Source organism: Diabrotica virgifera, chromosome 2, assembly GCF_917563875.1.
Source record: "Diabrotica virgifera virgifera chromosome 2, PGI_DIABVI_V3a".
NCBI lineage: Eukaryota > Metazoa > Arthropoda > Insecta > Coleoptera > Chrysomelidae > Diabrotica > Diabrotica virgifera.
This window is the reverse complement of record NC_065444.1, coordinates 222127885-222155268: the sequence shown is the minus strand read 5'-3', so window position 1 is coordinate 222155268 and position 27384 is coordinate 222127885. Positions and strand designations below refer to the sequence as shown.

General features: G+C 33.5%; 1 protein-coding gene across 1 annotated transcript; it reads left to right on the top strand.

The window, feature by feature from the left end:
• Positions 1 to 429: 429 nt before the first annotated feature.
• LOC126880397 (zinc finger protein 664-like) lies at positions 430 to 15332 on the top strand. The gene is made up of 2 exons (XM_050644235.1): positions 430 to 777; positions 8978 to 15332. Exons 1-2 carry the CDS (start codon positions 594 to 596, stop codon positions 10132 to 10134), a joined length of 1341 nt encoding a protein of 446 aa, XP_050500192.1. The 5' UTR covers positions 430 to 593; the 3' UTR covers positions 10135 to 15332.
• The last annotated feature ends 12052 nt before the right edge of the window (positions 15333 to 27384 follow it).

The following is a 27384-nucleotide window of genomic DNA, read 5'->3' as shown; positions in this document are numbered from 1 at the left end:
GTCACGATGACAATATTTCATTTGTCAATGTCAAAGTTACCATACAACCTATGGTATAGGGACCTTGGGCTATGCTTCTTGAGATCAACCTATAGGGCTTTTCATTGATTGTCATTTGTTTCGAGCTTCTGGCATAGTTGTATAATCTGTGTATAATATTAATATGCACGGATTATACGACATATGACAGAAGCTCGAAACAAATGAGTGTGAATGAAAAGCCCTATTAGCTTTTCTTTTTTATTTGCGTACACATTAGCGTGTACCATAGAGAAATAACAACTTGTTGTTATTTCTCTATGGCGTGTACCTAGACACGATTATTATTTGACACAGCATTTCGGCACGTTTCGGTTTTCGGTGGCACGTGGCAGTGAAAGGAGACGGCGACGGATGTGACATGATTGAGAATGACAAATGACAGATGCAGATGATAGTTTGTTTCTTTTTTTACTGTTTTGTTTTGGTGTTTTGTTTGTTTTTGTTTTTATAATTTGTTTTTCTAAAGAGAGTGTGAGAATGAGGGATTTCCATTTTTGATTGTAAAATTGTTATTGGAATAAGATTGGAATACATAAAATAAGGGGAATCAAATGGAAGTAAAACAAGAAATTAGCGAGGAAACGTGTAAAATAGAAATACAGTATAATGACTTGGATGATGCCCTTTTGGATGGCTTTAAATGTGAAATTCAGGAGGAATCTAATAGACAAAGTACTCATGACACATATGATTCTAAACTTCATCCATTTGAAGAAAACCAAGAAACTCAAAATGGTTAGTAACAAAATAATTTCAGTCCTTTCAGTAAATTTTGTTGATTTTTTGTTTTTGATTGCTTGTATTGAATGTGTTGAGGTATACATTTACTAAGTACATACAGTAGTTCTGCTGCCTTAAATTTGATTATTGCATTGGTCATAATCTTTTGGCTCTACACCCCATAGTGGGTCTTGGCCTATTCTAGGATTAGCTTCCATTCCTTCCTATCCTTCGCGCCTTGGTTTTGACATTTCATACTCTTTAATACCCATAAGTTGTCTTCTACCTGGCCTTAAATTGTGCTCTGGACCTGCCTCTGCCCCTCACTCTAGCTAGTATTTGGTTATAAATGTGTTTAGAAGGCTCCATCTTGTTTATTCGCTCTAAGTAGCCTAGCCACTGCATAAAGTATTTTCCACCTAAGATGACCGCTTTGCAATTAAATGCTGATAACTTTATTACTAGCGGACCAGATAAGCGGCGATATATTTTACACTATCTTTATGAATAACATTTTACTGGTCTGTTGTGTCAATCAGCACTACTTAACAAGTTTTCGTTTATTCGTTTTCATATTTTATTGCAATAGTATGGAATATACAGTGCACTGCAATAAGTGTTACCCCCTTAATAACTTATTTATTTTTAGCACATAAGCAAAACGCTCGGATAGGTCGATTTTTAAAATAATCATAGTATATTATAGCATGTTTCGAACTTTACACGGTCTCTTTTCAGGTTTATTTATTTATTTATTTATTTATGGGACAGTGATAACTTTATTTATTTATTTATTTATTTATTTATACGGGCAAGCCCAATTCGGTAATACATTAATAAGATATTGATAATTACAGTGTTGAATATATAAGAATAAAATGAGAGAGTACAAAACATTTAAAAAGACATGACAAAGTAAAATAATTACAAAACATTAATTACTAACAAATAACAAGGTTATGACATTGCTAAATATTTAATTTGGTTAAATGGTTCTTAAAAACATCAACAGAGTTACCAAAAAGTAAAAGGTCATCTAGGGAGTTAGCAAGTCTTAGCGTTCTAGGAACAAAAGTAAAATATGAGTAATTATATCTATGAAAAGAAATATGAAAGGTTTGAATTTGTCTTGTTGATCGTGGTGGAACAAACAACAATATTTTAGCAAGGAGTTCAGGGCAGTAATATATGCCATTGATAATATTAAACAATACTGTGAGATCTTTACGCTTCCTACGGACATCCAGAGAAGAGATATTCAAAAATCGTTCCATATCTGTATAATTATAATTGATGTGTTTTTTGAACCCAATATATCTAAGAAAATTATGTTGAACACTATCAAGTTTGTTCTTGAGGTGTAAATAATGTGGGGACCAAACTGGAGAACAGTAGTCAAGGTGCGTCCTGACTAAAGAACAATAGAGCATTTTAATAGTGAACACGTTCGTGAAATCATGAGTTGTCCTTTTAACAAAGCCAAGCATTTTCATGGATCTTTGAGTAATATTGTTGATGTGATGGTTAAAGCTCAGAGAGGAATCAAGAACAACACCTAAATCTTTAATTGAGTCTACCGTATCCAATAATTGATCATTTATGGTATAATTAAATACTGATAAATGATGATTCCGACAAAACCGGATAATGTGACACTTGTTGACATTCAAATCCATCCCATTATCAAGACACCAGTTGGCTAAATTATCTAAATCTGATTGCAATGATATTGCATCATCTTGATTATTAATGATTTGATAACATTTAAGATCATCAGCGAATAAGAGAGCAGAAGTGTTAGAGAAGCAGGTGACGATGTCGTTAATATACAGGTTAAACAAAAGTGGACCCAAATGAGAGCCCTGAGGTACACCAGAGGTTACTAGAAAAGTGTTGGAGTAATGATGATTAACCCTAACCTGCTGTGTTCTATTTGTTAGGTGCCCAACCACTTCAACACAGAACCTTCTATGCCATATAATTTGAGCTAATGTAACAAAAGATCATGGTTTACCCTATCAAAAGCCTTGGAGAAGTCAGTATACACTGAATCAATCTGCAACCCCCTCTCCAAAGCTTCAGACAAGGTATCAACATAAAGCAACAAACTAAGTTCTGCTGATTTACCACAAGAAAATCCGAACTGTTGAGAATTTAGTATCCAAGAGCAGTCATAATTAAGGTAATCAGTAACAATACTCTCAAATACTTTGGGAATTGTGCCGAGAATAGAAATAGGACGATAATTCGTTATGTCAGCTTTATTACCTGCTTTGTAAATTGGAGTGACATAGGATAGTTTCCAAAAGTTAGGAAATTCCCCCAACTGAAGGGATTTATTAAAAATATGATAAAGCGGCCGAGACAGAATAAAAGAGAATCGTTTAAGAAAAATGGGAGAAATACCATCTGGCCCAGGTCCCTTATTGACATTAAGAGTTGAAAATTTTTCGTATATTTTTGAAATTGGTATGATATAAGAAGATACACAGACCTTAGACTGTATTAAATTGTCATTATGCTTAAGAGTTTTATTACTAAAAACTGAAGAGAAATGGCTAGCAAATAAATTTGCAATATCGTTGCCATTAGAGGCTAGTGTATTGTTTAGTGACATTGAGACAGGCATACTATTATTTTCTTTCTTACTGTTTACAAATTTCCAAAAAATTTTTGGATTAGCTTGGATTGAAATCTCAGTTGAATGTATATAATTAGCATAACAATTTTTTGATAAAATTTTGCACTGAGCTCTAAGTCGACTAAAATCTGCATAATTCTCAGGAGACCTGTTACTCTTGTAAATTAAATGGGCAGTCTTTTTGTCACGTATTAATTGTGTAAGTTCACTAGAATACCAACCAGGAAATTTCTTTGTACAAACTTTTTTCAATGGAACATACATATTAAGCACACAGTAAAGAATATCATAGAAAGTACCTATCATCTCGGAAAGTTCTTTATCACTTATAAGACTGTCCCAATCAATTGCTTCTAAGTATTGATAAATGCAAGGAAGATTAGCTTTATGAAAATCATAGTAGTATTCACCATCGCCTGCAGTAGTGTTCTGATCAAAGTGTAGCTGTAAGATAGTTTCAAGTGGAGGATGATATAAGTCTGGAGGAATCAATATATCAACTGCCGAGGTTATCACAAGCTCTTCTGATGAGAGAACAAGGTCTAGAATAGCGCCTCTAGAATTGACAATGTTATTTGATTGGAATAAATTATGAAGAGCACACATATTTGAGATAACACCAATCGCCTCTGTTTCTGCAAACAATGTATTAGGTTTAGCAGTTGCCGATGAGCAAAAGTCTTCAAGTTCCCAATCAGCTGATGGCAGGTTGTAGTCACCAAAGAGGTAAAATTTAGAATTTGAATATTGTTCACCTATACTAATAAGCTGATCGAAGTGCACTTGGTACTTGTTAGGTGTAGACTTTGGTGGAATATACAATGCTCCCAAGATAAACTTACCACACAAGTGAACAAAAAGTTGCTCAATGGAGGAATCTGACGGAATAATTTTTACGGAAAATTTCTTCTTAGTGGCTATTAAAACTCCTCCTCCTCTTACAAATTTGCTAGATTCAGGTGTACGATCTTGTCTGAAAATGTTGTAATTTGTCAATCCAAGTTCAGCATCATTGAAATCGGCAGTAAGCCAAGTTTCTGTAAAAATGATTACATCGTAGACACAGTTTGACACATTAATACTTAAATCAGTTAATTTGGTACGGAGTCCTCTAACGTTTTGGTAATAAAGAGATAGCTTGCCCGGATTTAGTGGTTTTTTTGGTTCCTTTGGACAATTTTTGGTACGTTATTGATATACTTAATTATTAGATCTTGTTCACCTGCATCTTGACAGGCTAGTAGTTCAGTCTTGACAGTGTCAAACAGTTTCCGTTGAGTAGGTGTTTGGTCAAGAGATATGAAGATCTTTTTCTCTCGACTAACCTTTATCTTGTTTTTAATTATCAAATGAACATCCTCATTTGAAGATAATATTAATTTGAGTGGTCGATGCCCATTTTTGTTTTTCTTGCCAAAACGTACCATTTTCATACCATCCAATTTAACAGAATCATCAGCAGTAGATAGAATATTTTTCACTTGTTCAACGTCTTCAGGAGTATTGTTTGGTTCAGGAAGATTAACTATGAGTAAATTGTTTGATCTCTTTTGACGTTCATGTAATTCATATGTTACTTCCTCCATCGAGAAGGATGCTTTTTCCTTGAGTTTAGAGATGTCCCTTTTTAAAGTAGTAACTTCCTTTTTAAGGCTTTCCATTTCACGTAAAATCTTCGGTACACTTTTAAAAGAAGAGCGACATTCATTGCAGAAATAGATAAGAGTTCTTTTCTGCAGTATAACTGCACGAAGTTCAGAGGCGGCTAATCCTGTGCAATCTTCAGTTGGATGTGAGACTACATGACAACTGTCACAAGCGACATACTTATCCCCAAGTTTGTCCCTGCAGCAGTAACAAATGTCAGCCATTTACAGCGAATCAATCAGCCTAGGTCACAAATTATAAGTTATCTCCTGGACTATAACAGAAAACCATAAAGTGATTAACTGTTATCAGCTGTTTTGCTTATTGTTTTGTTTTTGCACTTTTTATTGCAAAAAGTGATAGAAATATGTTCAAAAACAGTATTGTATAACCACTATAAATATGTATAAATTTTCTTTTGACCAGTGAAGAAAATAGTACAGAAATCACTGGCGAAATAGCGAAATTTTTAAACGACTTCCAACCCCATGAAATCAATAAAAACTAGCACAGACAATCAACACTGCCATTATCGACAATTTCAAAATGATAATGTTTGATTTTTTTTAATGGGAAAGTACATCATGTGGCACCTCATTTAAAAGCTTTTGAAAGGCTGATTACAAAAATGTATAATACTTTAATCCTTTTTGAGACTGTAAAAAACTTTTCTGAGAAAACTTACTTACTTACTTTACTTAAGCCGTCCTCTTGTACCTTACGGTGTCGAGGTAAGTGGAGAAATCAGACTTCTCCATGCCTTTCGGTCTAGTAGCTAGTCTTTCTGCTTCTCTCCACCCAATATTCCTTTTTACGCAAGCCTTTCCAATATCTGCGTTCCACGTTCTTGCTGGCCTGCCTCTTCTTCGTTTGTTGTCGGATGCCGCTTTCCATACCCTCTTTACAGTTCTACCTTCACCCATTCTCGTCATATGTCCGAACCACGATAACTGTTTCGTTTCAAGTCTGTCTAAGGTCCTTCCAATACCGCACCTTTCACGTATGTCTTCATTTTTTATACGATCACGTCTGGTCACCCCGGATACCGCACGTAAATTTTTTTTTATAAATATAGTTTCTGAGAAAACTATATTTATAAAAGTATTTTTGAAAAATTTAAACGCAGAATGAAATATTACAATATTATCGAGGGTCAAAAGTCCCTGAGAACTTCTATAATGATTATTTTAATATCTAACAGGGGTGAAAAAAAAAAGAAAATTTAGTCGGATTTTTAATTTCAAATATATCATTAAAAAGAAATGTTTGTCTATTCTCAGGGACTTTCAGCCCTCGGTAATAATGTAATCTTTTATTCTGCGTTTAAATTTTTCAAAAATACTTATTAGTTTTCTCAGGATTTGAAAAAAAAATGAAGGCATTTGAAAACAATTCGATCGAAATTTTGTGCCTACGCTCTTAAAAAGGATTAAAGTATTATACATTTTTGTAATCAGTATTTTAATCTCTGATACTTCTTGATGAGTAGTTGGAGATAGAAAAAACGAACTCGATGGAGCTGGGATGTTTTGATAGTTCAAGATTATGTCGTCTGATGTATTAGGAAGGTATGTATTTATAATGTTCTCAGCAATTTCAACAAAAAAGTTATTGAAAGTGTTACAAGATATATTGGTTGTTATATTATGTGAACTATTTGTTTTGTTACGCTCATAGTTAATTATTTTCCAACACGTCTTTGATCTATTCTTTGAAGTTAATATTAATTTATCATAAGCCATCTTTTTCGTGTTTTTCAACTCAGCATTATAATGATTCTTGTATTTTTTATATTCTTTATAATGTATTGGATTTTTACTAGAATCAGCACATATTTTATAAGACTGCAGATATTTCTCATATTTTTTAAGTTGTCATTGAACCAATTTACAGGACATTTTTTATTTTTAATAACCGATGTTTTTAGTGAAAAATATTGGGATACTGCATGATTATAATTATCTATTAAAAACGTTGCTAAGTAATCTACATCAAAATCACTATTAAAAATGTCCCAGTCTAACACTGATAAAAAATTTCTAATTTTTAAAATACATTCCTGTGTAAAGGCTCTACTCTAGTGCAAACACTTGACTTTAATTTATTTGATAAATGTTTTTCCTTTAAAATTGATATGAAAATCTGTCAAAACTATTATATTCAAATTTGGCCTCATAATGTGATCCAATAGATTTTCAAAATTTTTGAAAAAAGACAAAATCGTCACATTTCTAGCCTATATTACAGTACCACCATTCTTTTTATTCTTCCTACAGAAACTGCTATCAAGTAAATACCTATCGATATGTATGTATCTGAGATTTGCTTCACTCTGCCAGTGCTCTGAGAAGCAGGCAACGTCAAAGTTAAATTCTAACAAAAATAAATCAATCATTTCTATTTTATTTGCTAAACATTGAACATTAACATGGAACATACTCACCAAGTTTTCACCAATTAAAATATTATTCAGTTGTTCATGATCTTCTAAACTTCCTAAGTTAACATCAAGATTTTTTCCATTTGTGTTGACTAGTCCTTTTCCAATACCGCTGCACTGTTTTGAAAATTTCTTTTAAATTTGAATCTTCGAACTATTGCCCTTTGGGGCCATAATGATGGATTATTTATTTCATCAAGTTTTTCTAAGGGGAAAGAAACTTTAAAAGGAAAATGCCGTTTCCATCTTATGCTATTGAATACATTTAAAATTGATATCTGATTAATTTAATCCCCCCATTTTCGAACATATCTACAGTTGCGTCATTATTCATTTAAATATTTTTAAATATTTAAAGTAGTGATTAAATAAAAAACAACCGTCCAGGAGCATCGGTATGGCGGTTATTCTTACAATAATGGCTTTTAGTTTCATCGTTATTGGTTCGAATTTCATTGTCTTAATTTAATCCCCCCTATTTTCAACCATATCTACAGCTGCGTCATTCTTCATCTTAAAAAATTTTTCTGTACAAATAACCGATTTTTAAATATTTAGTATGCCGTTTATTCTTAGGGTCGATTTCTTATACCTGCGATAATCTATGGTTCAACTGACTAAGGTTCATCCTTGAACTTAGGTTCGTAGGTTTTGTTTGGAAATACAATTCTCATTGTCAGTTCACGTTCTACAGCTTTCGAGAAATGCCAATAGATGGTAAAAGGTAAAAAACTATCGCCATTTTGTATGACCTTTTTTATGCTGTTTCTGAATAAAGTTAAATTTAAGTATTTATAGCCAAACAGTCATTTTAATAATAATTATAAATAAATGTAATAAAAACAAAAATAATGTTATCGTTTATCGTTAGGCTAAATATAATATAATAGGTTATATTTATATTATGACAGCGTTTCATGTCAAGTTGCAATAATACAACGCATGCGTAATCCTTGAAATCATCTGAACTGGGTTATGAACGGCCGAATTTCAGCGTTCATGCTGAACGTAGTTTAAACTGCCATCGGTTGAACGTGAATTGAGAAAGACGATTTTGACTTTAAACTGAGGTTCACTAAAAGTTCAGGTTAAACTAGAGTTTAACTCGATATGAGAAATCGGCCCTTACAGCGATGGCTTTTATTTTCATTGCTATTGGTCCGAATTTCATTATCTTAATTTAATCCCCCCATTTTCAACCCTATTTACAGTCGCGTCATTTTTCATCTGAAACAAGGTCTAAAATGGCGCGTATTTCAATAACTACGCAACTACCTTGTAGTGACTCAGCAGATAGTTACAGTTCGGTCGCTTTTGTATCATCTGTACACAGTATTTTAGAAATTAATTACGCAGTAAACAGAAATTTACAAAATTTGCAAATACATCATTCTTGTTCAGGACCGGCGATATAATTTCTTAATAAATTTTGTGGTACCTTCTTAGAGTTGAGTTGTTATTTATATTATAGTTGGTTTTTGTTTTAGGCTATCTCCAAGATGAAAAGAAAATGGAAATCGCGGAGAAACGCATTGACGGCACATCTTATAAAGAAAATGACATTGTACATCTTACAGAGGAAATGATACAGACCGAAGGAAAAACATTAAATATAAATATGGCAGTTGTTACTGAAAAAAGACCTTATAAATGTGAAATTTGTTTTAAGAAGTTTATTTGGAAACGTAATTTGAAAACACATTTGAGATTGCACACTGGAGAAAAACCTCATAAGTGTGAAATTTGTTTTAAGCAATTTCGTCAAGCAGGTCAATTGAAAGAACATTTGAGAGTGCACACCGGAGAAAAACCTTACAAGTGTGGAATTTGTTTTAAGCAGTTTTCTGGCAAAGGTCATTTGAATAAACATTTGACATTGCACGCGGGAGAAGGAACTTTCAAGTGTGAAATTTGTTTGACACAGTTTAGTAGTACACGTGATTTGAAAAAGCATTTGAGAGTACATACTGGTGAAAAACCGTACAAGTGTGAAATTTGTTTTAAGCAGTTTGTTCAGAAAGGTAGTTTTAATACACATTTGAGATTCCACGCAGAAGAAAAACCTTACAAGTGTGGAATTTGTTTTAAGCAGCTTACTCGAAAAGATCATTTGAATAGACATTTGAAAGTGCACACTGAGAAAAAACGCCACAAGTGTGAAATTTGTTTTAAACAGTTTAGTTATGTAAGTATTTTAAAAATACATTTGAGTGTGCATACCGGGGAAAAGCCTCACAAGTGTGAAATTTGTTTAAAACAGTTTATTACTAAAGGTGAGTTGAAAAAACATTTGAGAGTGCACACTGGGGAAAAACCTTACAAGTGTGAAATATGTTTAACACAGTTTACTACTACAAGTGATTTGAAAAAGCATTTTAGAGTGCACACTGGTGAAAAACCGTACAAGTGTGAAATTTGTTTTAAACAATTTTCTCTTGCAAGTTCTTTGAAAGTACATTTGAGAATGCACACCGGGGAAAAACCATACAAGTGTGAAACTTGTTTAAAACAATGTATTACGGCAAGTGATTTGAGAAAGCATTTGAGAACTCATACTGGAGAAAAACCTTACAAGTGTGAGATTTGTTTTAAGCAGTTTACTGCGAAACATAACTTGAAATTGCATTTGAGATTACACACATGAAGTAACATTATCATTTGAAACAACATCATCATTGGCTCTACAACCCATGGCGGGTCTTGGCCTGTTCCAGTATCAGCTTCCATTCCTTCATATCCTTCGCCTTGGTTTTCCAATTTCGCACTCCTTAACACTCGCAAGTCATCTTCCACCTGGTCCTTAAATCTTGCTCTGGGCCTGCCTCTTCTCCTCGTTCCATCCGGTCTCTGGCTATAAATGCGATTCGACGGCTCCATCTCATTCATTCTCTCTAAGTGGCCTAGCCACCGCAACCTGTTTACTTTGATAGATCTACCAATACTAGGCTCACTGTAAAGGTGGTAAAGCTCAAAATTATAGCGTCTACGCCGTAATCCGTTTTCCTGCACGCCTCTATAGACATGTCTGAGGATTTTACGTTCAAAACGGTCTAACCGTTCTTCATCTCTTTTTGTTATCGTCCACATTTCTGACGCGTAAGTGAGAACGGGCTTGATTAGAGTTCTGTAAATCAATATTTTTGTTCTTTTTGTGACCATGTTTGACGTTAAAAGTTTCTTTACTCCATAGTACGCTCTATTTGCTAGATATATACGTTTGTTAATTTCTGTAATTACTGTATTACTTTGGTTGATTTGTGAGCCTAGATATATTCAAACTCTTTTACTCCTTCGAAAGTATATGTTCCAACCGTTAGATCTTCGGGTTCTGCTACTTGATTATTATTTGTGACCTTCATATGTGACCTTTTATTAGTGTTAACTTGTAGCCCCGTTCTTTTGCTGCTGCTTCCAATGCCGTGAACGATTGAACCATGTCAGCCATTCTTCTTGCCATTATATCAATGTCATCTGCATACGCAAATATTTGTATACTACTATTAATAATAGTCCCTCTTGTTGTTATTCCAGATTCTCTAATAGCTTTCTCCAGGGCAATGTTGAATAGAAGGCATGATAGCACAGTATCTAGAGGTTCCACAGTAAAACCACTCCTCTGTCGGCGCTTTGATCTCAAGAAGTAATACCGGCAGTACGCAATTGGTAATTCACCAGTGGTGGATGCGGGTTTTCCCTGTTAAAATCCGTACGGTTCTATGCGACTAGCAATGCGAGAGTGGGACAAAAGCGACTAAGAACATTGCGCGGTCGCCATGCGCGACTACAGATTTTACTTCCAATTTTTCGGAGAGTGGTTCTACTGTCCCTCTTTATACTGTGACGATAGACTATCTCCCTGTCGAAGTGCTATTTGTGTCTGGAAAATTCTTGATATTCCCTTCCGCACTCTAACCTTACACTCGACTGTTGAGAGGGTTGCTTTCACCAACCTCACTAAGTGTATTGGGATATTAAATTCTACCATGGCTTTATATAATGCGTTTCTGTCTACACTGTCATAGGCACATCTAAAATCCACAAACAAATGGTAAGTATCAATTCCATACTCATATGTTTTTCTAAGGCTTGTCATAAAAGAAATATCTGATGGATAGTAGACTTTTCTTTGCGAAACCCACACTGGTATTTACCTATTATGCTTTCACAATGTCCCGACAGTCGATCGTAAAGAATGTTGAAGAATATTTTGTAGGTTACGTTTAGCAGGGTAATGCCCACGGTTCTTCTTCTTCTACGGCACTACAGCCCAAATTGAGCCTTGGCCTCCTTTATTTTTTGCCTCCACCCTTGCCTGTCTGTGGCTGCTCTTCTCCATACACGGACTCCTAAAAGGGCTTGTGCGTCGCTGTTTACTGTGTCTTCCCAGCGCTTTCGTGGCTTCCCCAACCGGTCTCTTTCCTTGCATTCTAGCATTCAGTGCTCGTTTTGGTAGCCTATCCTCTCCCATTCTTATCACATGTCCGGCCCATTGCAATCGTTATTAGACCCACGGTTATTAGACTTTATTACGGTTGTCTTGACCGACGGTGGTGGGGAAATTATATTTTTGACTTTACGTCACAAGAGTACACAATCCCATATTTGTAAATGATTTTCGATCATTGAATGTGTGTTATTGTGTATATATGTGTATTATTTGTGTTATTATTAAATAATAAGACAAATAATACACATTTTATCTTATACCGGGTGGTGAATCGTAAAACGGGCCATAGGAGACTCAATGTAAAATTCTAAATTGTTGAATTCCTGCTTCCCTAATTATTTTACATCAAAAGTCATGAGAGAATACTTGTAGAGAATTAAAATCTGTATTAAAATCAAAAGTTAAAATTGTTCTATGATTTGAATGCATTCCAAAATTTGGAAAAATGTGATACATTTGCTGCAATAGGTATGCGTGTAAAATTTGTATGTATGCCACACGTTACTATTTAACTGACAGTGCTCACACCATTGACTGAATAAAAAATCTTTATTAATACTTTCTCCGCAACTAAGGGTATCTTATCAACTGTATTGTTTTTAAACAATAAATGATAAAATAAAAATATTGACAGTTCAAAAATGTGAACATTATTGCATTGTATGTGGCCTAATTTTGAGCTGAGAAACTGAAATGTATTACATTTTTACAAAATTTTGGAATATGTTTAATTCTTAGACCAATTTTAACAGTTGTTTTCAATACAGATTTCAATCCTCTACAAATAGTTTCTAATGTCTTTTGATGTAAAATAATTAGGGAAGCTGGAATTCAACAGTTTAAAATTTTACATTGAGTTAATGCAAAATTTTGACGCATGTCAAAATTCTCAATGTGTTTTAATTGCATTCATTTTTTTCGAATCCTGAGAAAACTAATAAATATTTTTGAAAAATTTAAACTCAGAATGAAAGACTACATTATTACCGAGGGCCGAAAGTCCCTGAAAACTTCTATAATGTTTATTTTAATAAGTTACAGGGCTGAAAATAAAAGAGAAGTGTGATATTTAATTTGAAATATTTCATTCAAAAGAAACTGCTTGTTTATTCTAAGGGGCTTTCCGCCCTCGGTAATAATGTAATCTTTCATTCTGCGTTTAATTTTTTCTAAAATACTTATTAGTTTTCTCAGGATTCGAAAAAAATCATATTACAATTCAAATGACAGTACACTCGTGACGTAATAGCACCCTTAATGTTCATTGGTTAGTCGATCTGGGTAACCGTAATAATGTCTAAGAACCGTGGGTAATGCCTCCGTAGTTATCACAAACTGTTTAGTCTTCTTTCTTGTGAATAGGTACAATTATATCTACGTTCCAGTCTTCTTATAGTTTCATCTGCTTCCAAATGAGTTCTACTAGCCTACTTATACTACAGGTCAGATTTTTTGCGACATGCTTTAAAAGTTCAAAAGATATGCCACCTGATCCAGGAGGTTTGTTTTCTTTCAATTTTTGCATTGCTTTGATGATTTCTTCCTCTGTTGGGATGTTATTTTTCTCCTTTCGTCGTCCATGTATTCGAGCTGTATTTCTGCTTCTTGCAACCTCATCTCACATCTTATATTCTGTGGTACTAAGGCAAAACCCGATATGTCAAAAATTATCGATTTTTCATTTTTAATGCCAATATGTACATTAAGCGATGAAGAATATGATGACAAAACCCAACATGGCTAAACGCATCCATGTAACCATTAGATGATAAAATTAGTTTCCGATATGTCCACTATTACAACAACACCGCAAACTTTTAAACTCATCTGCTGCAAAATCACGTTTTTTGACATATCTGGTTTTGCCTTAGCACCACAGATTTAGTCTACCCTCAAAATTTTCTGCCCACCTTTCTAGTATCTCGTCCTGATCACTAATTATTTCACCTGTTCTGTCTAACTATTGATAGTCTAGGTTTGAATTCCTTTCTGGTCTGATTAATTAAATTGTAGAATTTTTGCATTTCCATTTGTGTGTTATACTTCTCTAGTTCTTTCAGTTGGTTTTCTATATGCTACTTCTTCTTTCTTTTCAGTATTCGTTTTTCGTCTCGTCTCAGCATCCTATACTCTTCTTCTACTTGCACACTGGTGAAAAACATTTGAGAATGCACCTACAAAACCTCCAAAAAGTCCTCAGAAAACTGAAGAAGGGCGATAGAAAATGTGCTGCTAGAGTGACATAACAATTATCATGTTTTCATGAATGCTTCACACTTATCCAATACCACACCTTATCTTTAGAAAACTACTGGACAGTGGCGGAGTTAGGGGGATAGGGGAATTCCCGTAGTAACACGGTCCAGAATTAAAGAAAAAATGGTTGAAACGTGATTATTTTCACCCGATTAACTCGACAGTTAGGAAAATAAAGAGAACTTATTGCACATATTATTACCTATGTCTTTTATGTAGTTTGGGTTTATCTATTTTATATATTTTGGGGTTAGTGTTTTATTGGAAGTCGCCCCCTCCGCCAAGACAAATGTTCCTCCATTGCTACTGAAGTATCCTGATAGGTCGTTAGTTAACACGACATAAAATATGATACATCTAACCAAAATCAGCAAAATATTAACGTACAGATAGTCGAAGATGACATACACCCGATTTTTCCATAGAAAATTGTAATTAATATTTCGCGTTTACCTACTACCATGTATGTTCTTTGTTTTCTCTTTTCGTATTGAGATCAAGTCCATTTAATCTACTCATATCTGATATGCTGGAGATTATTCTTTGCAAATCATCTAAGATATTTTCAACAACTACTGCTTCGTCGGCATATCTAATGATTTTTAGAGGCACTATTCTGTAGGCGTGAAAACGTGAGATGTCTTGTTCTGCTCTAGCAGCACTTAATGTGCTTGTTCCTCAATTTTCTAAAGGCGCTTCAGTAGCAGTGGCGGAAGATTTGCCTTAGCAGAGGGGGCGACTTCCAATAAAACACCAACCTCTAAATACATAAAATAGATAAACGAAAACTACAAGACATAGATAATAACATGTGCAATAAGCTTCCTTAATTTTACTAACTGTCGAGTTAATTAGGTTGAATTTGTCTGTCTGTAGGACGTGTGTAGACCGTGTTACGGAGGGAATTACCCTATTTCCCCTTAGATCCACCGCTGTTCAGTAGTTTTATAAAGATAAGGCGGAACTGCAGCTATGCTGGTATTGGATAAGTCTGAGCCATTCATGAAAACATGATAATTCTTATGTCGCTGTAGCAACACATTTTCTATCGCAATTCTTCAGTTTTCTGAGGACTTTTCGGTGGTTTTCTGAAGACTAAAATACGATGCATCTATTTTTAACCACGAATTCATATGCAACACGCAAATATGCATGAAGAAAATGAGTCTCTCTTCTTTAAATAATAGATATTTTCATTCACTTGACCGTGAATTAGTGCACTTAACGTAAACCGAGTACCTGAATTTAAGAATTTCAGAAGGTTGTAGCTCGAGAATAATAGTTTTTCAGACCTAGGTGCCATGGATTTTTTTAAACTACTCACTGAGAACTATCATTGACCAAAGTTTCGGTAAAGGGCCTAGCCGGGTAAGATGATGAAAAGTGCCCCCAGCTCGATTCGAATTCAATATAGGTCACCGTTTAGTATATATAGTGAAACTAACTTTCTGAAATTTTTAGCCCCCTAGGTGGTCATGTGACCCACCTAGAGCCTAATTAGGGGTTTTATGTCTTTATTTTTTATCTCAGCCGCATCGAGAACTAGCGAAAAATTTTAAATAAAAAAGTTGTAAGCTTTAAAAAGTTCTGTCCGAAAAAAATTTAGTTTTTAATTTTTGGCGGGAAATTTAAATTTTAGAACGATTTCAAAATTTTAAATGAGTATAAAAAAATAACTAAGACATTCGTTTTCACGAAAAAAATATATAACGTGTATTTTTGCCTAATGTTTCACCCTGAATTTTTTCAAATTTTTAAAATTGGTGAAACGCACCTTTAAAAATAAAAAACGGCATATTTTCGGTTTTTTTTTCGTTTTTTGATACAATTTTATACATATTTTTCAAAAAAGGTAACACCGTCACTGGAGTAGGTAAAAAACTGAAAAATAATTGGGGTTTGCTTTATAAAAATTTTTTGTAACGCCATCCATTTTCAAGATACAGGGCGTTGAAGAAAACAAAATGTTACACATTTTTTAAGATTTTGCCGAAACAACTGGCAACATTGTAATATAATTTGGCGATTTTTAAGAGGTAGTTGTTATGCATTTTTTGACATACAATTAAGAATTTTATATTTATCATTGGCGCGCATAGGGGTAATGGTCTGAACTTTTTAAAGAAAAGAGGTAGTACGCCACTGACATATTTCAAATTAACAATCGTTTTTGAATTCCTCTTTCAATTTGTGACAAAAAATCTATCTTCCTATTTTTTCATACGACGCGCCATTTTTATTCAAAAAATAAAATATAATTTAAAAAACATCTTAACCGTTACAAAGTATTCGAACTTCTATGAAATAAAATACTACTACACATTAGTAGTTTCTACATCTACATAAACTCGTACATCCATTATAAAAACTAATTCGAATACTTTGGAAGCGTTAAGATATTTTATTCTTCGCAGCAAAACGGCGCCTCGTGTGGAAAAATTGGAAGATAGATTTTTTGTCACAAATTGAACGAGGAATTCAAAAAAAATTGTTAATTTGAAATATGTCAGTGGCGTACTATCTTTTTTCTTTAAAAAGTTCAGACCATCACACCTATGCGCGCCAATGATAAATATAAAATTTTTAATTGTATGTCAAAAAATGCACAACAACTACCTCTTAAAACTAGCCAAATTTTATTACAATGTTGCCAGTAGTTTCGGCAAAATAGTAAAAAATGTGTAAAATTTTGTTTTCTTCAACGCCCTGTATCTTGAAAATGGATGGCTTTACAAAAAATTTTTATTAAGCAAACCCCAATTATTTTTCAGTTTTTTACCAACTCCAGTGACGGTGTTACCTTTTTTGAAAAATATGTATAAAATTGTATCAAAAAACGAAAAAAAAAACCGAAAAAATACGGTTTTTTATTTTTAAAGGTGCGTTTCACCAATTTTAAAAATTTGAAAAAATTCAGGGTGAAACATTATGCAAAAATACACGTTATATATTTTTTTCGTAAAAACGAATGCCTTAGTTATTTTTTTATACTCATTTAAAATTTTGAAATCTTTCTAAAATTTAAATTTCCCGCCAAAAATTAAAAACTAAATTTTTTTCGGACAGAACTTTTTAAATCTTACAACTCTTTTATTTAAAGTTTTTCTTTAGTTCTCGATGCGATTGAGATAAAAAATAAAAACATAAAAACCTTAATTACGCTCTAGGTGGGTCACATGACCACCTAGGGGGCTAAAAATTTCAGAAAGTTAATTTCACCATATATGCTAAACGGTGACCTATATGGAATTCGAATCGAGTTGGGGGCACTTTTCATCATCTTACCCGGCTAGGCCCTTTGACCGGGACCACTTTTCCATAAGGAGTGTTGCCGTTGCGGGGTCCTTTGTTCGCAAACAGTACAAGTACATCTCTGGGACGTACCACTCACTAGGACATTCGTATGTGCTGAGGACGTACGTTTTAGGTCCTGGGACATTCTCGGGACGTACCGAGGACGTCCTATGTTACAAAACCATCCGTACCCAGGACGTCCGACCAAACTCTCTTTGGGACGGCCGACCAAAGCCTCCTTGGGACGGCCGACCAAACCTTTTTAGGACATTATGTAAAATGTTTTCAGAAATTTTAAACATGGCGTTTAATTACTATTAAACAATGTTGAAAAAGTCTTAAAATTATTCTATATTTCACTCATAATTTTTAATGATGAAATCTGCATTTAAAATGAAAAAACAACATTATATTATATATCCAACAAATTTTTATTAAAATTTAACAAATAAATATGTTAAGATGTCTTTTTATTTCTTTGCTTGCTCCTCCAAATTTTGATAATTCTTTTACCTACAATAGATACCAATTAAAAATGCATAAAATTAAATAATCCAGGTTCAAAGTCTAAATAAGTGATTAAGTACCTACCTTAATCACTTACGGCATGGTTAAAATCGGGGTATTCCTGAAGTATTCTATCTAGCTGTTAAAATTCTTCCTCTGTTTGAATTAGAAAGTTAATCTTGTATTTTATAAAAATAATAATTATGTTCAAGATAAAATGGAATACCTTTCAAAGAACACCAAATATAAAAATAACAGACGTGTTCCGTGTTTTATTACAATAACGTGCAATAGGGCTTTTCATTGATTGTCATTTGTTTCGAGCTTCTGTCATAAGTTGTATAATCTGTGTATAATATTATTATCCACGGATTATACGAAATATGACAGAAGCTCGAAACAAATGAGTGTGAATGAAAAGCCCTATTAATATAACCTAACATTTACCTATGTAAGCAGGATCTAACCTTGACATATTATGACACCGTTGCCATATACACAATTTTTTCACACATAATCACATTACATAAAGTTACATTTAAAAAATAATTTTGGAAGATCTTCCAATAATGCGTTTTCGTGCTGATATCTAACGATTAGAATTAATATTGCGAGTCGAGCTACATCGGTTGAGTCGTCCATCCATTTGTAATGAAAATTTGCATGATTTGAGATGAAAAGTAAGTTCATTCTCTTAATATTAGCTGCTAAATCTCTAATGCTCTGAGCTACCGTGTCATTCGAAAGAGGAATCTAAGCGATTTTTCAACACACATTTTACCAGTTCTCTATAATAAGGTTTAATAACATTTTGCGCAATTGAACTTTCGCGGAACCCCTGAGTGTTCTCCACGGAACCCTGAGGTTCCGCGGAACAAAGTTTGAGAAACGCTGGTGTAGCTAGTGCAGAACGCTGATTTTCAAAAAGGCTCACAAGAGATCTTTTTCTAAAATCCATAATCTTGCTTTCATCATTGGTTTTAATTTTAGTACATATTAGGTAGATGTCATCTTTTTTCCATAATTTGTTTATATTATTAGGATACAGGTGTTAAAGATACATTTAATGTTTAGTATTGATTTTATTAGTAGAGTATTTGATTTACAACAAGCCTAAAAAGAAATATTTAACAACAAATAGTTTGTTATATATCAATTTATAATACAATTCTTAAATTGAATTAATTTATTATAAAGTACGTTAATAACAAAATCGGGAACATTTTACATCACTTAGGCCTTTTTTAAAATGTAAACACTGATCAGAATGACATTACAAGAAATAATATAAGTTTTTCGAATATATCCGCTTGTACAATTGAAACCCATCTTTGATCAGGTTGGCCTTAGAAACAATTATTGTAATTCTGTCAAATGACGTTCTGCAGTGTCAGTTATATAGTTATACTTGTAAGAATCCCACTGATCAGTTCCTATAATTCGTGTTTCGTGTTTGATTTCGCTTTTAAGTGTTGTGACTTAAAACGCGTTTCTTGTTAACCATCCGTCCAAATATAATCAACATGCGCCAAAAAAACATTTGTTTTGCTGCCACGAAGGACCCTTGCTCATAGGCATGCATGGGCCACAATGAGACACTTGCACCTGAGACACCTGGATTTTTCAACTTTTCCTTAAAAAACTTACTTCTACACCACCATTTATGTCCTTTGTTGAGATTACTTTACTTATGTAATAAACATCTCTCATTTCTTTAGCCTCAAACTTAACAAGGGCAAAATCTAAGATTTGGGTCTTCATCAAGGGGCTTAAATTTTGAAGAATCTACTCTTTCTTGCTGGTCATTATCAGTGTCTGAAACTTGTCTTCACTGTTACTATAAGCAGTAATTTCAAATTCCTCGCTGCTCTCACTTGAAACGTAGAGTTCTATGTCTGCCAACAAAAATTCTGTCCCATTGTGGCCCAATCTATCTGTCTCATTATGGCCCAATGCACAGTGTTTTACTCTTTTGTTATTATAACCGATTTAAACATAGAAACTCAAAATATAAATATGAAATTTAACTATATAAACATGTGTTATATGTTGGTTATAAAAAGTAACAGAATATCTGCTTAACTAAGTAATATTTTGTGATGAAATAGAGTGATGAAAAAACTTCTGGTGTCGAAAAAGTACGAAAGTCAAACAATATGTAATAGAGTAATACATTGGTAATGTAGGGTTATGGTTATGGGTAAAGATGAAATTCATAGCACTGCTCATAAAGTGCAGCACCTGTCAAGCCCCGCTACATTTAAATACTTTAACTGTCTCATTGTGGCCCACTCTACCCTATATATTTTTACCTTCAAATGTACTTACGTTTTAAATACTGAAATTTGATTTTTTAACATTTTGTAATATTATACTTCTTATCTATTAATCTAATCGCCATCTACACGATAATTGTGAAAGTATCGGAAGTAAGAAATAAGGAAACTAATATTTCATCAATAGAACATAAAAATGATAAGCAAAAGCTCAAAAAAATAATCATAATGAATCATATATTTTGTATTTACTGATACATATATCAATTTAATTACTTCGTGGCGTTGTAAATATTACACCATAAAAATTAAATAATAAAATTAAAACTTTCCAACCGAAGTTGCATTAGTAGTCCGCTAGTTGGCGATACCAGCGAAGCTCACAGCGTATAAGTGCCCTAATTGTAGTGGTAATGATTTGTAGATACAGGGTGGGGCATTAGTGTGACAAAGTCCAATTACTCGTTTGTCGTAAGAGATACGAAAAAAAGTTATTTAGGTAAAAGTTGGGGCACAGATAGGACCATAATTTAAAAATATTTTCAAATATACAGGAACGTGCGTATTGACAGGGTTACACAAACTTATGTTTTTTTTTTAAGGAATACCCTCTATATTTTTACATTTTTGGATTCTCCTCAATGTTTTCTTTCTTAAAATAAAGGGTTTTGTAATATTATACGAGGTAGTTTAAAAGATAATTACGTTTTTTTGTTAATTTCGTAGCAACATTTACACCCTGTAGAATTGTAGTGATTTGACATCAAATTTTTATTTTAGGTTTAAACGATTTTTAATGTAGTTTACTGTTGTTAAACATTAACAGTATAGCGAAATGTTTAATTTTAGTATACAGGGTTGGTCGAAACTCGGAATGAGTATTTTATGAGTTTTTTAAATGGAACACCCTGTATTTTAGTATTGTAATAAAATTATATTTTATGCTACTTTTTTTATTTCTTAAGCATTCCCTATTGGCTCCGTGCGTCTCCCCTCTACTTACAGTCACGTGATACGCTGTCAGATTTTGTCAGGACGTTTTAACATCGAGTCTTATGGGATTATTTTGTTAAACTTGAATATTTTATTTTGTAGTGATAATAACCGAATACAATTGTTAGAATTCATTAGTTATTAATTTATACTGTAATTTATAGTGCAACAAAAATATTTTCTTTTTCGTTAATAAAGATTTATTGACATAAACTGCGATAGTGAGGTTATGTATACAAAATCAAACTGATAATCAATATTGGAAAGTGAAGAATTTATATCAGATTAAGTGCGTTTTTATTTTCTGTTTATATTAATACATAATATCACTATCGTGACACAGCATTTTTTTAAATATCTCATTTAAACATACACAAAGCGTCCTTATAAAATTTCAAAAAACCGCCACCGTGAGCAGGTCGGTCGATTTTGCTTTGACACTTTGTTAACGCTCGGAGCGAATATCTAAGTGCTTTAATTTGTAAGTTATTCGGGAATATTTAAGCCAAACATTAATTGCAACAAAAATTACGTGAAATTTTATTAGGTGACCGTGAAAATATTCAATCAAAAATAATTTTTCGAACAAAAGAATTAATCATAATCTAGCCTGATCCTTAATTTATTAATATTGAATGATATATCCAAATAAATTCATAGTTAAGATTGTTAATGCACAAAACATTAATAAAAACATATAATATTCTACCTAGTCGGCTATGACACTAAATTTGCGTAACAATTTGACATTATACTATTTTTATAGTTCCAATTGCTTTGTTACCATTACTTTTATGAATTTTTCTAATGAGGAACTGATTAATAAGATTTTTGTGCTAGTGGAGCACAACAAAAATGTGCTACTAGCAATAAGAATTTTTCATCAGAAATTCCATGATAGACGACAACTAAGAAGAGAAACGTTTGAAAATATACTAGAACGATTTCAACGGACTGGACACTTAGATTATGATAAATCTGCTCGAACAAAAACTATTGTAAGTGAAGAAAACAGGAATTAAATGTAATCCTTAGTGTCACTGAGGATCTGCATATTAGTAAAACCGTTCTTACAATCTAAGTATCTAGTCTGTTCAAACCGTTTTAGTACACTTTCAAAAGTTTCTCTTTTTAGTTGTCGTCTATCAGGGAATTGCTGATGATAAATTTTTATATCGAGTAGCTCATTTTTGTTATACTCTCCTAGCACAAAGCCATTTTGATCAGTTCCTCATTAGAAAAATTCATATTAGTAATGGTAACAAATCATCTGAAACTAAATAGTATAATGTCAAATGTTTAAGCAAATTTTGTGTCATAGCCAACTAGGGAGAATTTTGTTTGTTTGATTAATATTTTAAGCACCAACAACCTTAACTACGAATGTATTTGGATATCTTATCCAATATTAATAAATTAAGGATCTGGCTATATTACTATGTATTTTCTTTTTTCGAAAAATTATTTTTGATTGGGTATTTTCACGGCCACCTAATAAAATTTCACGTAATTTTTGTTGAAATTATTGTTTGGCTTAAAGAATCACGAATAACTTACAAATTAAAGCATTTTAGGTATAGGGAATGCTTAAGAAATAAAAAAGTACTATAAAATATCATTTCATTACAATACTTAAATACTTAAAATCCATTTAAGAAAACTCAGAAAATACTCATTCCGAGTTTCAACCCACCCTGTATACTAAAATTAAACATTTAGCTATACTGTTAATGTGTAATAGTAGTAGACTATATTAAAAATCGTTTGAACATAAAATAGAAATTTGATGTCGAGTCACTACAATTCTACAGGGTGTAAATATAACTACGAAATTAACACAAAAACGTAATTATCTTTTAAATCACCTCGTATAATATTACAAAACCCTATATTTTAAGAAAAGAAACATTGAGGAGAATCCAAATATGTAAAAATATACAGGGTGTACCATTTAAAAAACAAGTTTGTGTCCCCTGTCAAAACGCACGCCCCTGTATATTTGAAAATATTTTTAAATTATGGTACTATATGTGCCCCAACTTTTACCTAAATAACTTTTTTCGTATCTCTTACGACAAACGAGTTATTGAACTTTGTCACACTAATGCCCCACCTTGTATATTTGACAATAATTTTTTAAGACAAAAGATGGGTTCCAGTTGAACAAGCCTCGTAGTTTTGTAAATGGCACATTTAAAATTGGAAGATACATTCAAACTGATTACCTAATTCAGGACTTTCATTTGACATTTACCTTGACGCCAGATAGTGACTATGTTTATATTAGATAGGTACCTACTATACATAAATATAGTATAATTTATATAAAATATATTTATGCTTTTTCTCATGAGGATCTTTCAGTGCGTCACAGTTTTTAGATTTATTTCTAACGCATTAAATTGTATGTGACAGAAAAAAAACGCACGTCGGTGATTACATTTCGTCGGTGACATTTATAACATTTATTCTAGTTGTCAATAGATGTCGCTATAATCGAAAATAAAATAATTTGCGAATTATATATCTAATATATCTACGAATATAATCTGAATAATTTAAACGACTATAAAAATCAAAGAAAATACTATTTTATAAATGACATAAACAAAATTGATTTGTTTTTATGCCAAATTGCAAATAAAATTTGACAACTGTCAGATTTAACTAAAATGTCATGTCACTAAAATGTATATCACGGACTTACCTTTTTTTCTATCATTTGTGACGCACTGAAAAATGCTCATGAAAAGAAGCATATTAATTATTTTGATCAAGAGTTTTTATTCGATGAAGAATTATTATGATCATTCTCTGATGCGCATCAGGTTAACAAACTGTTGTCTATAAGAAAAATAATGGATTCAAACTTATGTAATTGATAATATCAAGCAATTCAAATATTAATTCTGTAGAATTCTCTTCTGTAGAATATATATTTTTTAATTTTTTAATATATTGTTGTTAAAATTCGTGAAAGGGGGTTTTAGGTATGTGATAAAAATATCATTTTTATTTATTATCTGTAGAGGTGCACCAGTTTGTAGAGGTCTTTTGGATGGTATTTGGATTTGGTCTGCTTCTTCTTCTTCAAGTGCCATCTTCGTTCCGAAGGTTGGCGATCATCAGGGCTATACGTATTTTCGAAACTGCTGACCGAAACAATTCGTTGTTGCTACAGCTATAACATTCCCGTAGATTCTTTAGCCAGGAGTTTCGTCTTCTTCCTATGGACCTTTTTCCTGCTATCTTCCCCTGCATAATTATTCGAAGCAGTTCATATCTTTCACCTCTTGTAATGTGTCCCAAATATTGCAGTTTTCGTTTTTTAATCGTAAATATGACTCCTTTTCTTTATTCATTCTTCTTAAGACCTCGACGTTTGTGACTCTCTCCATGTATTGCTCCATTTGGTCTGCAGTTTCCATATATTGCGTGTCTTTTGCTGTCCAGTGCCTGGCAGTCACACAAAATATGTCTGACGGTCTCGGTCTCTTTGTTGCCTAATCTGCAGCTTAGATCTCCATTGTATAGTCCCATCGTATTCAGATGTTCTTTTACTGGCATCTGTCCAGTTAGTAATCCTGTTATGGTTTTGAGCTGCTTCCTATTCATTTTGCGCAGTTCTTAAAATCTGTTCATGATTTTGTGTAAGAATTTGTTCTCAGTATTCTTTATGGTTTCCCCGAACCCAGTCTCAATTTCGGTTTCTGATTGTGCTTTTTGACACACCTACAACCAGTCCTGGACCGAAGTATCTTGTTGCCGATCACCTTCTGGCAAGTTTATCGGCTCTTTCACTGCTGTCGATTCCTTGATGACCTGACACCCAAACAAGTTTTACACTGTGATGGTCCGATAGGTTGTCAAGTTATTCGGTACATTCCCACACCAGTTTGGATTTAATGCTTGGATATGCTAGAGCTCCCAAGGCTGCCTGACTGTCTGTATAGACATTAATCTGCTTATTTGCATAAGTACATACTTATTTGTGTATCCATGCACATTGCAGGATTGCATAGATCTCTGCCTGGAATAGAGATGTGTACTTTCCCAATGGGACTGAACTGTAGTTGTTCCTATCACGACTGTATTGTATACTCCTACGCCAAAACCATCCTCCATATTTTGACCTATTTCATCCCTTGCTTGTGGTTAGCTCCACCTGAAAAGGTGGCTTGATTTTATATCTGGGGGCATGTGATCTGTTTTATCTCCCATATGTGATCCTCAGCTATATTCATGAGGTTGCAATAACATCTAACCGGAACATTACCTAGGTTTTATTGCAGTTTATATAAACCTATCTTCGCTTCTCCCTTTGCTATGATTTGCAAGCGAGGAAGGTCTAATATGGTTTCAATTGCTTTAATTGGAGTACTGCTCATAGTACCCATTATGCTGTGGCAAGCAAGTGTTTGAACCTTGCTTAGCTTCAACGAATATATTGAACCTAATCTAATTACTTTACTGATATTTTTTTTGTAGGACTTGCTGCCAGTGTCTTCGTTACTTATAGTAATTTTCTGTAATTTTTGTTTTCTCGTTTTTTTATCGTTCTATTATATTGACTTCGTCCATCAACTGTAAAACATATCCTGGCGCAGACTGTGGAAGCGATCATCAACTCCTGGTATTGAACGTTCGACTTCGTTTTAAAGTCCCTAAAAGAAGACCCCAGAGAAAAGTCATGTCCCTAAGTCCATCAAAAATCAATGACTTCCAACAAAACCTAGAAGATGCTCTTTCTCTAGACCAAGTAGATAGTGACCCTGAGAGCACTTGGATCTATCTCAAAGATAAGGTAATCGAGGCTGCAAAAGACTGTGAGGCAGCGGTTTCCACTGGCCGTAAGCCATGGATATCCGATAATACGTGGACTGTGATTCAACGCAGAAAAGAACATAAAACTAGATACGGAACAAACGATGAATACAGAGCGTTATCGAGAGAAATCAGAAAACAGTGCCGCAAAGATAAACCTGATTACATCTCTCAAATATGCAGAGAGATAGAGGAACATGGCTGTCGAAATGAACTGAGGGACTTATTCCAGAAGATCAAACTCCTTACCAGAGAATTTAAACCTCAAACGTGGTCTGTAATAGATAAGGAAGGTAATTTAATGACCGATACTGATGAAATATTGGAAAAATGGCGAAACTACTGTGGCGAGCTATATAAAAATAACGAGGTATCAGCAGAAAATCACTGGCCTTCTGACTACCCTAGATAACCTACTGTCTTACTCGCTGAAGTCAAAGATGCAATTAAATCACTAAAGAGAAATAAATCCCAAGGCATTGATTCAATACCATGTGAAATACTACAGTTACTAGGTGACAAAGGATTACATATCATCCATTCTATCTGTCGCTGTTTGGAATTCAGGAAAATGGCCATCTGATTGGTGTACCTCAATTTATATCCCACTACACAAAAAAGGAACTACTACCAGATGTGAAAACTACCGCACACTGTCACTAATAACACATGCTAGTAAAATATTGTTGCATATAATCAAAAACAGATTAAAAACCTATCTACATTACCAAATACCTCGGGGACAAGCGGGGTTTGTAAAGGGTAAAGGTATAAGGGAACAAATCCTGAACCTGAGACAACTCATTGAAAAGTCTAGAGAATTTCAAGTACCTATGATTATATGCTTCGTTGACTACCAAAAGGCATTTGATTGTGTAAGCTGCATAAATCTGTGGTCAATTTTAATAGAAATGGACGCACCAATGCACCTGGTGACACTTATTAAAAATCTGTTCCAGTCTAATATAGCGACAGTACGACTAGATCAGAAGTTCTCAAACCAATTCAAGACCGAGAGAGGTGTTAGACAAGGATGCGTGTTGTCACCTGACTTATTTAACATTTATGGTGAACATTTCATGAGGATGGTTTTAGAAGGATGGGCCGGTGGAGTAACAGTATCTGGTAGGAAACTCTCTAATTTAAGATTTGCTGATGACACTACACTTACAGCAGCAAATGAGCAAGAAATGTTTGATCTTCTGCAAAGAGTTGAGTACCAAAGCAATAAAGTTGGTCTGAAAATCAATAAAGCTAAGACAAAAATAATGGTGGTCGACAGATTTGACACTATTCA

Coding starts and splice junctions, on each gene's coding strand:
- LOC126880397 (XM_050644235.1), top strand. CDS start 594: ATGGAAGTAAAACAAGAAATTAGCGAGGAAACGTGTAAAATAGAAATA. Junction 778..8,977: donor AAACCAAGAAACTCAAAATG/GTTAGTAACAAA, acceptor TTTTTGTTTTAG/GCTATCTCCAAGATGAAAAG.